The 15,015-nt window shown below is 43.1% G+C and overlaps 1 protein-coding gene across 7 annotated transcripts in view; it reads left to right on the forward strand.

Annotated features, from left to right (window-relative positions):
* The window catches only part of PTPRJ (protein tyrosine phosphatase, receptor type J), an 89,578-nt gene that overhangs the window by 38,824 nt on the left and 35,739 nt on the right, over positions 1 to 15,015 (forward strand). For 6 of the 7 annotated variants that reach the window (XM_019519700.1, XM_019519703.1, XM_019519701.1 and 3 more), the window contains 7 exons: positions 3,679 to 3,810; positions 6,710 to 6,923; positions 7,073 to 7,197; positions 9,430 to 9,517; positions 12,152 to 12,193; positions 13,432 to 13,440; positions 13,541 to 13,628. In XM_019519700.1, the coding sequence (XP_019375245.1) occupies positions 3,679 to 3,810; positions 6,710 to 6,923; positions 7,073 to 7,197; positions 9,430 to 9,517; positions 12,152 to 12,193; positions 13,432 to 13,440; positions 13,541 to 13,628 (698 nt within the window). The remainder of the gene's footprint in view (positions 1 to 3,678; positions 3,811 to 6,709; positions 6,924 to 7,072; positions 7,198 to 9,429; positions 9,518 to 12,151; positions 12,194 to 13,431; positions 13,441 to 13,540; positions 13,629 to 15,015) is intronic. The other variant, XM_019519699.1, reaches the window with a different exon arrangement.

Below are 15,015 nucleotides of genomic sequence, written 5' to 3' on the forward strand. Positions count from 1 at the left end.
GAGCATGGTGCAGAGCAGCCAGAGAGTGGGCAGGAAAGTGGGGAAAGCCGTGGCAGGGGCTGAGGGGAGGTGAAGCGAGCGGGAGTGCGGGACGTGCACTGGTGTCCCAGGGCCAGTGCCAGCGGGGCCCAGAGTGGGGCGGCAGGAGAGCGGGGCGTGGGCTGGGAGGGATCTATGGAGCAGAGCTGGGCTCTGTCAGCAGGGAAAGGGGGGGAACCCACTTGGCTCCATAGAACCCCCGCTGGCTGGGACCCCACGCTCCTGCCGCCCCACTCTGGGCCCGTGGGCGCTGGCCCGGGTCATGAGCATGGACCCTGTGCTCCCGCCCGGCTGTCATTGTCTTCTGCGTGCCTGCTCGCTCCCAATCCCCCCCCACCCCAGCCAGGTGCAGAACAAACTGCTGCTCAGCATGGGAGAAAAGTAGCCCCTCCCCATCCACATGGCTGGTGCTTCCTGGTGCAGCCACGTGGAGCTGTTCTGTCTCTCCATGTTGCTGCTGCCCCTAGGCTGCCCTTTGGGGCAGTGGTGGCAGCAGAGAGCAGGCATAGGCATCCCTGTGTGGGCTGCAAGTGACTGCACCAGGGGGTGCTGGCAGTGGGATGGGGAGGGGCTGTTTTTTCTCCCGTGCTGAGCAGCAATTTGTTCTGTGTCCTTGCTGCTCAGCCTGGGCCCTGCACTGGCTCTGCACTTACCCATCAGTGTTGAGTACCAGCAGCAGCAGCTGGGCACAAACCGCTGCATGGGGCCTAGGAAAGTGGCCACTGTCCTTGCTCCTGCCAGGCAGTGTTTGCTGTGGTCGCCCAGAGCCCGTGCCATGCTAGGCTGTGGTGTGGCTCCTTCACCACCACTTCTGTGCTGCCCAGTGCAGCAGACATGGCTGTGTGGAGCACCTGCACTGGCCAGCTCACAAGCGGCAGTGCTCACCATGGGCGAAAAGCAGCTCCTCTGCCTTCTGCTGCCGGTGCTTCCTGGTGCAGCTGCTTGCAGCCCACATGGGTCTGCCTTTGCCTGCTCTCCACTGCCACTGCTGCCCCATGGAGCAGCCCAGAGGCAGCAGTGATGCAGTGGAGACATGGAACAGGCCCGCGTGGTGTCTGGGTGGCTGCACCAGGAAGCACCGCCACAGAGAGGGGGAGGGGCTGCTTTTCTCCCACTCTGAGCAACAATTTGTTCCATGCACCCACTGCTCAGCCCAGATGGGCGAGCGTGGGGTTGGGGCTGCGTGCGCTCACCCCTGCCTGTACTGTGGGGTTGGGGCAGGGGGGACTAGGAGCGAGCAGGTGCACGGGAGCCAGTGACAGCTGAGCGGGAGCTCAGAACCCACACCTGCACTGGTGGGGCCCAAAGCTGGGTGGCAGGAGCCTAGGGTCCCAGCTGGCAGGGGTTCGATGGAGCCGGGTCAGCTCCCCCCTCTCCCTGCTGGCACAACCCAGCCCAGATCTATAGACCCCTGCCAGCCCACGCCCTGCACTCCTGCCTCCCCATTCTGGGTCTTGCCAGCGCTGGCTCTGGGACACAGGCATGGGCCCTGCACGCCACTCTCTTTCACTGTCCCCTGCCCCCCGCCACTGCTTTCCCCACTTTCCTGCCTGCCTCCCACTCCGGCACCATGTGGCTTCCAGTTGCTTGCTGTTCCAGGGTCCTGCTGTGGCTTCCCCTGGGTCCTATTGCTTTTGGCTCCTGTCGTCTTTGACAAGCAGCCAGGGGCAGATAAATATTAATTTTCTAAATTTTCTAGGGGCCCTGTGGGCCAAATACAATGGCCTGGTGGGCCAGATTCAGCCCACAGACCATGTTTTGCCCACCCCTGGTATAGAACTAATATGTGTATTATAGGCATTCTTTTTCTTATAGTAGCGTTGGAGTGATGTTGTAGCCATGATGGGCAAGCCAGGAATAGTTTGAGGGGCAAGGATTTTGGTGGGTAATCTTTTATTGGCAGTCCATAGAAATGCATTGCAGTTGAAAGCTCATCTATCCCAGTCATATCCCCCAAAAAGTTATCAGCCATACAAATCCTTGCCCCTCTCACTTTCTCATATATCATTTTTTATCTGCATGGACACTATATGTGTTTGCTTGGTTAGATTTTAAAGCTCCCCTGTTGGGGTATTGACAGAAGTACATTTAAAGCACTTCAAATCTCACTTTCATTCAAAATATAAAACTGATGTTCATGATGGTCCAGAAATTGAGAGTGGCGAGAATTTCTTAGGGTGATATTTTTTATTGCATATTGGGATAGGGTTAGGTAAGATTTTGAATGCAAGACCTTCTTTGTCAGTGACCTGCATGCTGCATTTGGGATCAGGGACCTGATGAAGAATGGCTTGCATCTGAAAGGTTGTCTAACTTTATCCCAACCATACAGTTGGTGCAATGAAAGATAATACCCTAAGAAATCCTTCCCTCTTGCATTTTTATTTGAAAATCTGTCAGTTTTAATTTGTAGTCTGTAAGTAATGTAAAGCCATACTACCTGCACCCAGAAGAATAGTATCAAGATTTGTTGGAGCCCATATTTTTGTGACACTCCTTAACTGAGGGTTTGGTGAGCAGAGATGTCAGCATACCTCTCAGTTGCTATTCCAGAGAGTCTTCTACAAAAAGTACTTCAGAGTTATTCCTGTAAATCTTAGGGTTATTTCTGATTTTGATTTGTGGAACTATAGCATTGTATTTCATCTATCCACCAGGGTTTTTTTGTTACATTTTCAAGCTTATTAAAGCACAAGAAGTAATACAGTATTTACTGGATTTCAGAGCAAGGTTTTCCTCCATTGAGGTGGTGGGAAAAGGTCCTCATCTTAGTATAGAGTAGGAGATAGGGTGGGTGGGGCAGGGGGCAGGCAGCTGTTTCAGCTGTGCTCTGCCCCAACCCACCATCCCTGCCACTTGTGCTCTCTATGCCTCTTCCCTCCCGCGTGCAGCCTTGGGCCCCCATCTGCCCCCTACCACCACTGAAATGGGGTTGGGCTGTGGCCATGCTCCACACCCCTGGTTGGAGTGAGAACAGAGCTTGCCAGCACAGAGCAAGGGTAAGCAGCAGTGGGGGTAGGGTCTGTTGGAGGCGTAGAGGATGTCAGAGTGGGAGTGGGGCAAAGGCGAGGCTGTGGGACCTGAGACTGCAGAGGGGGAGCAGAAGTGGCATGGTTTGGAGATGGAGGGGGGAAGGAGAGGCAAGAGCCTGAGGCTGTGGCGTGGGGGAGGGGCAGGTGGTGGGGGACAAGCTGTCTGCCGATCTACTGCCTTCCTCACCACCTGCCCCCCGACATTGCTTTTCCCATTGCACTGGTGGTACAGATGAATGTAAGATGATACTCCAATAATTAGATTCTATAGATAGAACATTATAACAAATTTATATATATTTTATATATAGAATCCAATTATTGGGGGAGTGAACTTAAATTCAGGGTTGTCTTGAATTTAGGTAAGTGTGGCACATCTTGTGTATGCCCTTAAGTGCCACTGAAATGCGCTGAATGATGGGGGGTTGTGCCCTATAGGTAAGTTGCAGTAATATGAGACCATAGAAAATGATAGGCTTTCTCTTTAAGATTTTTTTCAGGGCATTTGGAGAAAATAGACTTTTCGGCATATCATGCTTTCTCCATAGCAAACTTCTTTCTCCTTAATTTGTAGTAAGAGTCTAATTGATATTTTCTCTGCTTCTAGACCCTCCTGCTCCAAGTGCACCCCCTACAATTATAGAAATTGATCACAAGTCGGTTAAAGTTCAGTTTAGTCCGTTTGAGTCTGAACATGGACCCTTAAAGGCTTATGCAGTCCTAATCACAACCGCTAATGGTAAGATGACATTGTTACACTGTTCTGAGGTGATGCTATGACCTCCCAGGTGTGTGCTTCTGAAAATTGGACATCATCATGTGTGTATCCAACAGGATAGACTTTTTTTTTAAATGAACTCATAGCTTTGCACATTATTTTAGGGTCCTAACATGGTAAATAGAGAGAGGAAGTTACCCCTAATACTTGCAGTCACAATTCAAAAACTTAAGGGTAAAGTGGTGGCCCCAAACAATGTCACAACTCTTACTACTCTTACTAACTTCATAAGGCCACAGTTGAGCTTCTGCCTAAAATATTCCGGCTCACACAGGCTTTTCAAAAGAGCAGGTTGCCACGGTGCCCTGTGTGCCACTTCCATATTCGTGTGCCTGTAACCCCAGCCAAAAAAGTGCATGGTGTTTGTTTATTTTTTTTATAGAACGATTTTAGGGACTAGTAAAAAAACTTCTGAACTTGGAATGTTTTGTCCATTTCTTCCCATCACCACCAACCCCCTTCCAAAAATATTATAATCAAATATAAAAGTAAATAAATAAATAGGACTCCCCTCCAATTTTAAATTTGTTAACCATGGGTGGGTTATCTTTATGGATGAAATGCAGGGATAACATTGTTGGTGTCATGCTCAGGAACACTGAATGTAAGAAACTCCCTAGAGATTGATATGAACCTGTTTAAAAGGTCAAACCAAAGAAAATCATTTAAATGGATAGCTACAGTGTTAATTAGTGTTGATTCAGAAAATTGGGGAGGTGGTTCTTTGCAATTTGATGTCAATTAAAATCTTGTTTCAGTCCTGAAAAAGCTTAAAGAAAGGCAGCCTATGCAGTACATTTCCCACGTGCAAGGTTTCTAATGACTTCCTTATCTAGGACAATGATCCTTCTACTTATTGTTTTAACAGTAAGCATGCATTTCCCAGCAGTTTGGGCGTAGGTCTTCCCTCTCTATTTTTGTTTAAATACATGTTCAGTAGAGAGTGGTAAAGTAGCTGTATTCAGTTATACAACCCTGATGGTTATATACCAATGGTACTGGAATAGCTTCTTGGATTCCATTATTTACAGCCTGTGTTAATCAGCTGTTCCAAAATTGCGTTTTAATGATAATTAAGACGTTATCAACATGTTTGAATTTTTTTCATACATTTCTAACTAGTAACATCAAATCAGGATTATATTTGAAGCCGGTTCTCCCTTTTTTTTGACACACAGCCAAGGCAACAGTTTTTTCTAAGTGTGATTGAAACTGAAATAGAGAGCCAAATTTTTCAACTTCAGATTTATGCTTTACTGCAAAGGGAAAAATTAGGAAAAGGCATGGGTCAGTTAATAATATGGTACAGTTAATAACAACACAGCTACTTAACTTCCAAATACTATTAGCCTTATTGCACTACTACATTTGGGGTAGGGTTCTGTTATTTGGGACAGTACTGTAATTCATTTATTATCATTTTTCATCCATATCTCAAATATGATAATACAAAGCAAAGTGTGTTTCTGAGGGGCTGTGTTAATTTTTTCTCTCTTATCCCAGGATCTTAAAAAGTCAGTGAAAGCTTTGCTCTTGGTTTAGAGAGAAATGTAGAATTCAGCACAATCTACTTCTGTTGTATGCACACACCCAGCTTTACACCTCACTCCTGAAACAGCTTTTTGTAGCCAGTCTGTAATCTTTTTTAGAGATTGCACTAATACTATATTTTCTATAAGGAGAGGGGCATTTTTAAAACAGCAATGAGTGGGGAGTGAGCTATGCCCTCCTCATAACACTTTGAACTTTTAACTGAGTGTGCTATTGAGTTGTCTCTGACAGCTAGCAGTTCAAACTGCTTTGATACCCCAGAGTTTTTACATGCCTCATTTCTATAATCTGCCTTAAAATTCTAGGATTTAGTCTTTCCTTGACAGAATCATGGAGCAGAAACAGGGAGAAGTAGCCTAATGGACTTAGACAATCTGGCTTCCGGTTTGATGAGGCTTATTTATTCCGTGTTACCACTTCACCCTGGAATATTGCATCATTAGATTAAAATGATGTTTGATTTGATTTGAAATGTGCTTGAATGACATAAAAGTATTGCTGTCATCAAGCATTAGGAGTCTAGCTGTCACAGTAAATAGTTCTTCTGAGTCTTCTGGGGAAAAATGCCTAGTTCCCTATAAGCTCCCATTTGATATAATGTTGACTGTTGCTTATAATCATTCACAACAGCCAATAAAGATGATAAAAACAGCTCTCAAAATTCTGCCTATTGAGATTTTATGTGCTGAAGACCTTGCCCTCTAAGAGGTGGTCCTCACTAGAAAACAAGGTCATATTTATTAACAGACTGCTTCTCAAGTTCATGTTCTGACTCATTGTGAAACACCATTTTGTGGGCAATAAACTAGGCACAGGTTGTGAAGAACATCCTGTTGGCTGATTATGGGGACACTTCAGGTTTAATTAGTTGACACATTACCAAACTCAGTTTGCCCCTTTCAAAACAGTCTAATGGTTTTAACACACTATGCTTGTTCAAATGCCTTCTCGAGTTCTTGTTCTAACCTGACAATCTGTCTAGTGAATCACTGGATTCTCTGTACTGACAATTTCATTATGAGTTGCCTTTTGTGGACCAGTTGATGTTTGCAACATCCGATCTGCCACACACATTACAACTGAAAAAAAAAAGGATATTAAAATAGCCAGTGACTTTTTCTGAGAGCAAAAGGAGTTAAAATAAATTGCTTTACAGTAAAAAGAGTAGAGTCTTCTCAGACTTTAATTTTAGGCAGTACCCTAGGAATAGTCAGAATCTTATTCAATATTTTACTACAGGTGCCCTCTCAGTTATGTTGTTTTTACAGAAATATAGTACTTGATGTATATGTTGTCTCTTGTCTTTCAGAAGATAACAAGCCTTCAAAAAATAACCTGAACTTGACATACAGTGACTTCAAGAAAAAGAAAGCACATACCTATGTAACATACGTTATGATCATTGAACATACAAGGGCTTCTCCCTCAGTCTCCAAAAGTCAGCCTTACACAGTTGTAGTAGGAAATGCAACCACCACACTTTCTTATTACAATGGACCACTGGAGCCCTTTGTTTTATACAGGTATTTATTTCAATTCATTATTTTATTTCCCTTGTATACATATGAAGTCTAAATAGTTATCTGATCATGAGATCATAAATACTGCTTGCTAGGATTGAGTGGTTAACATAATCTAATACAACTATTACATTTCTTTCTCCTCTCCCCAGGGCTTGTGTTGCAGGTTTCACTGATATTACCTATGCCAATAATAAAACCGGACCTATTGTTGAAGAGAGGAGCTATGTATCATTCACACCTTATTCTGGAGCATTCCAAGTACCCCAGAATCCAGGTACTGCTAAAATAAAATAGTGGACTGCCTATATCCTAAATATTTGGTCTAGATGTGTTTAGGAAAACACTTTCTGATTTCAATGTAGAGAGGAATGGGTCTGTTTTGTAATGTAGTTGATCTTTAAGTATACAGTTCATCAGCTCCACATAAATTCTTGTTTATTCCTTGTCAGTTTTTTGGATCTCAAGTATATTTTAACAATCATTTCCTTTCCTACAGTGGCAGGACATTGTTTAGCAAAACTGTGTTTAGCTTTAAGAACAGGTTAGACCTGTGCTTGTCTGGGACGGTTTGAATAGGAAAGATCCTGCCTTGAGCAGGAGGTTGGACTAGATGAACTCCTGTGGTCCCTTCTAGCCTTACTTTTTCTATGATTGCTTATAGGGATTCCTCACAGGGATCTTGTGAGGAATCTTCTTCACAGGGATATTATTTTTCAGATTTTTCAACACTGATACTAAAGCATAAAATGATATAGATGGATTGAGACCTACTGCCTCTTGGGTCCCAGTACTCAGTTAGAATGCACCTACAATTTTAGCTGAGAGATGGTACAGAAACACTGCTTTTTTTTTTAGTTATTGGTGCACTAGAAGTCTGCCCATTCTGTAACGGCAGTTTTTAGCATACAAAACTTAGTTTGCATTAGTAATAATTTGCTTAATGTTTTCTTACATATTTTAGCTTAAGCTCAGAACTGTTCTTCCTTTCTCTGGGCACAGTCTGTGAAATTATTTCAATCTGAACCTGAGGTAAGATGCACCGCAGACTATCTGATCAGCTCCTTTAGTACAATGGATTGTACACATTTTCACTTGGAGTTGAAATCCATGGCCAAAAATGAAGCCCTGAGTCTGAGAATTCTATGATTAAAGAAAAAATGGGTCAGCTCATAAATCATAGAAAATGAGGGTTGGAAGGGACCTCAGGAGGCTCATCTCATCCAACTCCTTTCTCAAAGCAGGACCATCCCCAACTAGATCATCCCAGCCAAGGCTTTGTCTAGCCGGACCTTAAAAACCTCTAAAGATGGAGTTTTCACAACCACTCTGAGTAACATGTTCCAGGGCTTTACTACTGTCCTCTTGAGAGAGTTTTTCCTAATATCTAACCTAACCTAAACTTCCCTTGTTGCAACTTGAGACCATTGCTCCTTGTTCTGTCATCTGCCACCACTGGGAACAGTTTAGCTCCGTCCTCTTTGGAAACCACCCTTTGGGCAGTTGAAGGCTGCTATTAAATCCCACCTCAGTCTTCTCTAATCTAGACTAAATAAGACCAGATCCTACAGTCTCTTCTCAGAAGTCATGTGCCTCTGTCCCCAAACCATTTTCATTGCCCTCCACTAGGCTTTCTCCCATTTGTCCACATCTTTTCTGTCGGGGGTGCCCAAAACTGAACATGGTACTCCAGATGTGGCCTTACCAGTGCTGAATAGAGGGGATTAATCACTTCCCTTGATCTGCTGGCAGCACCCTTACCAATGCAGCCTTCTTGACAACAAGGGCATGCTGCTGACTTGTATTCATCTTATTGTTCTCTGTAAACCCCAGGTCCTCTTCTGCAGAGCTGTGGCCCAGCCAGTCAGCCCCCAGCCTGTACTGGTGCATGGGATTGTTCCATCCTAAGTGCAGGGCTTTGCACTTGTTCTTATTATCCCTATTTACTTCCTCAGCTGATGTAAAATTCTTTTACGTTATTCACTTGGAAAAACATCTCTATGTGATTTTTGCACTCTCTTAATTTAGAACATACTAGCTTCACACTTGTTACTCTGTGTTTTATTGATAGCTGGACTTGGAGTAGAAATGAATGATTATCACTTCCTTTTGAGTCTTTGGACAGACATGGATAACCGGTGTTCTAAAATCTCAAAGTATATCTTTTCCAACTTTTCTTGAAATTCATACTAGAGCAGGGGTTGGCAATGGGTTTTGGGCAGTGTGTCAAAAACACCTGGAACTTCAACTTGTAAGATGTTTTAATACCAGGGGCAGATGGCAGGGGAGCTGTGAGGGGCCTGAATTTTGTTGTGGCAGCATAACCTTCCCCATTGTCCACCGTGAGGCACACGTGCCAAGCAAAATGCTTTCATGTGCCATGCTCTGGCGCCTGTACTGAGGGTTCTCTACCTCTGTAGTAGAATCTCTAGTCTTTTAATTTTGTTAACTTATTATTGACATGGTAGCTAAATAATGAGCACTTGTTCTATTTTTATCTTTCTGTAAGGCGTCATTGCTGGAGCTGTTCTTGGTTCTATTTTGTGCATCTTGGCTGTACTTCTTGTAGTGGTCTTTGTTTTCTGGAGAAGGAGAAGGTAAGATGTTACTAATAACACTGGCTTTTTGAAAGGGCAGTAGTAGTTCAGTGTTAATATACTAAAGCATAACAATGACCAAGATTCCTGTTCATACACTTTTAAAGTGATATTTTAAAATACAGTGCATCTCAGGAGTCCCCCAAACTAGGGATCATGACCCCAACACTTACACTCTCAGAAAAGAATGGAACTGCTCTTCTATTTATTGAAAATTTGCATTTATATGATAGCAACTCAAAGTGGATCCATCAAACTTGGTAGGTAGTTTGAGAAAAAAGCCTTTAGCATGACTCTATATCACTGGTCTATCTATTCTGGTACACTGTTGTGAATGTACATACTGGTGTTAAAGTAACTGATTAGAATCAGGCCATTTTTTTAAATGTCACATACGTGCAGTGGTACAGGACATGCTTGTAACTAGTATTTTAATATATTTGAATATTAATCTGATTTTATTTGAAGATATCCAGGAAAGCCTTTTCTTTTTGACAGGCATTGCTTTGTAATATTATACTAGAACACAAGATCTGATGTGAAATTTATTTTCTGGAGGTAATAGTAAGGCTTACTAGAGATGACGTAGCAGACAAACAAGCTTTCAGATGTTATGTTATCTGCAAATAATCCATTGACACTGTGCTCCTGTAGATACCTGAGATATGCTCATAATGGTTCACAGTTCTGGTCTTTTGTAGGCAACTGGGACTTAAGGGCTATTTGTTACAAGTTAAATACTGTGCAGCATCAATTCTAAAAAGCTACTAAAAGTTTCCGAAGACAAGGATTCTGGAGGGGCCATATCTTGTATTGGCCCAACTGCATGGCTGGAATAAAGTTAGACAGGCTTTTGAAAGCAAAATATTCTTTATCATGTCTGCATTTGAAAGCTTGTCTAACTTTTTCATTCCAGCCATGCAGTTGGTCCAGTGCAAGATATCCCCCCCCACCCCACCCCGGGGGGGGGGAAATAAAAATAAAAAATAATTCTTGCCCCTCTCAATTCCTGGACCATTGCAGCTACAACATCCTTCTAACAGTACCATAAACTTTACCAGACACTTACTACAGCTTCGGCTCTTTCTTTGTCTAGTTGCTGTTCCCTTCTACCAGTTTCCATCTATGGCCAATGGTTGCTTCCTAAGTGAAAAAGCCTAGGGGACAGCTGCTTTTGTAGATGTGATGATCTTTTTTTTTTAAAGTCATTCAGCCAGGGCTTAAACTCCCTGAATAAACTTCTAATGCAGTTGACTTTGATTTAAATGCTGTTAACAGTGTTTCTGGGGCCTTGTCTATATTGAAATTTTAATTTATACCAGTGCAGCATAAAGACTGTCTCTGGACCAAAGAGCTTAGAATTCAAGTTACGAAGAAGCAAGCTACAATGGATAGAGGGGGTTAGTATAAGGAAACAAGGCACTGGTCAGCATGATGGGAGTTAGAAACTTACAGTCTAGGAATAATGGGTGCAAACTAGTGGAGGGTACATTTAGGTTAGACATTAGGAAGAATTTTTTTTACAGTACAGGTAGCCAGACTCTGGAATGGGCTTCCAAGAGAGGTAGTACCATCACCTAACTTGGAGGTCTTCAAGAGGAGGCTTGACAGTCACCTGGCTGGGGTTGTCTGACTTCGGTCCTCTTTCCTGCCAGGGGCAGGGGGTTGGACGCGATGATCCACTGGGTCCCTTCCAACTCTGTAATCTATGAATCCATAATTTGTACTTATGGAATTTACCCTGGTTCCAAACTTGGATAAAATGCCACAGGGGGTGGAATTTAAAATGCCACACTTAAACCAGGGGTGGCATTGTATTTCCTTCTTGGCCATCTACATGAAAAAGAAGCTTGTTGGCCGCCTCCTCAATCAAGTCCCTCTAGTCATGGGTTTAGGTTAGCTACACATTCAGGCCTTGGACACCACTATGCACCCAAAAGATAGGGGGTGATTCATTCACGATCATATTTTCTGCTACTTATTTTAATGCCTACTGTAAGTGTAGGGCATAAAGTTAATCTCAGGAAGGTCTCCTTACACAGGACTAGATGCTATACAGGAAACTGGCTGTGTCTACATGAGACGCTGACTGCACAGTTGTTACTGCCGAGCCATTTAGTAGGGCTGTGCGAAATTTTGCCAGCCATTTCATTTCAGAGGTGTTTCGGGCCATTTGGGCGCCCAAAATACTGAATCTGAATTGAAACGGGAGGCTCTGAAAAATCTCTTAAACAAAACGAGGCATCCTAAGTGTTTCAGAAAATTTTGGAGCCGGGCTTGCAGGGGGACAGCTGTATGCTGCTGCCCTGCCAGACGACTTGGCTCCACAGGGAGCAGAGATCTGCACTGGGTGTCTCTTTGCCACCACTACCTGCCCCGTGCTGCCCCAGCTTTTAGATGACACCAAACGGCTTTTAGGTGACACTGACTGTGCAGTAGCTCATTACTGCTGCACAGTAGTGTTGCATCATGCTTTCTGCCAAGCAACGCTAGTAGTAATGAGCTACTGCGCAATCGGTGTCTCTTGTAGATGCGACCACTAGTCTGACCAGGCATAGAAGGAGTCTACCAAGAATCATGCATGTGTTCTGCATAAATTCTACTAACCTCTTGTGGTTTTTCTCCCCTTTACAGGAAAAATGGAAAAAATAATGATGTGTCCTTTTCTCAGATTAAGTGAGTTTATATTCTTTCACCCGTTAATTTCTCAGTTTGTGATATTAGCAATATCTGCTCAGAACTCTGGTAGTTTTGTGTTATACCATGTTATAAGCTGAGTATTACAGCTTTAAATACTTGGATTCCTTATGGAGAACCAAATGCAACCTGCTGCCATCTAAAATAATTAAGAGGCTGAGACTTCTAACAGCTGTCGAAAGGATTTGAACATCCACTTTCTATTATAATTAAACAGATTTAGATGTCTAGGTGCCCTTATCAGTTTTGCTGATCTCAGCTCTATTTATTTTTATGGACACAATTCAGATTATAAGATACATTGTTTAAGAACCCTATTTGTAGCCTTTCTATATTCAAAAAGGATTTTGCCCTATGGCCCAGGGTAGGGCTACTTTGAGCTGAACCTTCAGTGTAAGTAATGTTAAAACCAGTGTAGCTGGACATGGAAGGATAAAATGCAGTGTACCATAAACCACAGACAGTGAAAAGCCATCATAGGTTGTCTTTTGCAATTCTCATAACAAGGGAAGAGCCTGGACAAAGCCTCCTAGTGACCCCCAGCTTTAAGGTTTTTGGCAGGGAGCAAAAGTTTCAGGATAATTGGCCTACTGTGACCAGCTTAGTAGATGAGAAGCACAAAGGTTATTATTGTATTTAGTTGTATGTCACGCACACCCTTTCCCCAAAAATCAGTACTCTAAAACTGGAGTGCATGTCTTGAGTGGAGCTAACACTTTTATTCACTTTTGATTTTTCTTTGCTGGAATAGAAGCAGGGAAGCACTACTGCAATATGGCTGCTATGCTTCTTCCTCTGCCCACTTCAGGGAGGGAGGGGGAAGAGTTCACCCTTCAGTGCTACTCCTGCCTTGAGCAGGGGGCTGTAGCCAGAGCTACAGGGTTAACCCTGTGACAGCCACAGCCGCTGCAGTCAGGTTCCCCTGAAGTAAACATTCAGGCATGACTGGAAAAACACTTTTTTTCTCTTTTATTCCATTTTCCCAGCATAAGATGTATGTCTTATTTGGGAGCATATGGTATATGCCCCTTTTTGCATACTCCTAACTGAATTGCATTGTGCACTCAGCCTGAGCAGAACATTGGAACAATGTGTCCTTATGCCCTTTCTTAGGCCAGAGTTTGAGGAGGATAAAAATTAAAAAAACCTGTTAGTCACATAGCAAAGAGTACAGCTACAATGTCTCTAACTATTTTTTTCTTTTTCCCTCCCTGTAGACCTAAGAAGTAAGTAATTCACATTTTATAAATATAAATTTGTCATGAATTGAATTTGTCCGGTATTTAACTAATAATGAATACTAATAAGGGGTTTTATTCATTTTAGGTCAAAGCCAATTAAAGTTGAAAACTTTGAGTCCTACTTTAAGAAACAGCAAGCTGATTCAAACTGTGGATTTGCCGAAGAGTATGAAGTATGTATTATCAGCCATCACAGATTGTAATCATAAACTTCTGAATATTACAAAGGGAAATAGCTCCTCTCTGAGATAAAGTGGTGACCAGTATCAGAGGCACTGAATGTACATCTGCAGCAATCCATGACCTGATCTGTTGCACTGAATCTCTCTGAGAGTGAAATATGGTCTGCTGGTCAGAGTTGTAATGGAAATTAGACACCTTGAGGTTCTTATCCTAGTTGTGCTCAAAAAGTTAATAGTTGGCCTTGAGAAAGCTACTTACCCTCTCTGTGCTTCAGTCTCCTTTTTTGTAAAGAAGTGTGAGATTGGGTATGTTGTTAGTATCGTTGCCTTACTTAATGGGGTTTTGGAATGCAAAAAAATAAATATTTTTCTATCAAGTGCATTAAGACCTGAAGGTAACCACAGAACAATAATGCAGCTAAGGAGGATGTGAACCGGGCAGCAGCCCTAGGTGCCAACTAGAGAGGGGTACCAGAAAAGCAGTTGCTGCTAGCTTGGCTGCTTTTCTGTATACCATTGCTGCCCAGGATGTAAAACTACCTTGGTATGGCTCTGCTAGTAAGACTGCCAAAGTAGAAAACAGTCCAATTGCCAATACAGCCAAATGAGACAGAACTATTGTAGGCTCCTGCATGATGAGACTTTTTCCTCCTAGTCTTTTCTAGTCACTGTCAGCCTGTTTCTTGCCACAGAATAAAGTGGTTCTTTCAAAGATTTTCAAAAAATATGGTGATCTTTCTTCTCTTTAGCACTGATGAGGGCTCACCTGGAGTACTGTGTGTCCAGTTTTAGCCCTGCTTTTCAAGAAAGATGTGGACAGATTGGAAAGAGTCCAGCAGAAGGCAATGAAAATGATTGGCCTGGAAAGCATGATTCATATGGAAAGGCTGAAAGTACTAGGGTTATTTATGTCTGGAGAAGACAAGACTAATAGAGGATAACAGTCTTTAAATACCTAAAGGGTGATTTACAGAAAGGATAGACATAGGCTTTTCTCTATGGCCATAGGAGGCTGGACTAGAAACACTGGACTCAATCTGCAGCAGAGGAAATTTTAGTTTGAAGATTAGAAAGAACTTTTTGAATACGGCTCGAGACAGAAATTATACACAAGCCAAAGATTGGATACGGTTTAAATCTGTAACACAAGAAAAGTTCAGTGCACATAACTGCTTTCAAAACTGGTTTAAGGTAAACTGATCTAACCTAAATCAGTTAAGTGGTACTACATCCATCCAGGTTTATTGAACTTCTGTCCCAGATCCCCTTCAGATTCAAGTCAACTCACGGTCTGCCGGCATCTGAGGATGCTTTGCACCTCCCCCTAAACCCGTCACAGGGTGAACAGGCTAGCCTTGGCCCAAGCTATCTGCTCCAG

This window comes from Gavialis gangeticus, unplaced genomic scaffold (assembly GCF_001723915.1).
Source record: "Gavialis gangeticus isolate Ggan-Ray unplaced genomic scaffold, GavGan_comp1, whole genome shotgun sequence".
In the NCBI taxonomy this organism is placed as follows: domain Eukaryota; kingdom Metazoa; phylum Chordata; order Crocodylia; family Gavialidae; genus Gavialis; species Gavialis gangeticus.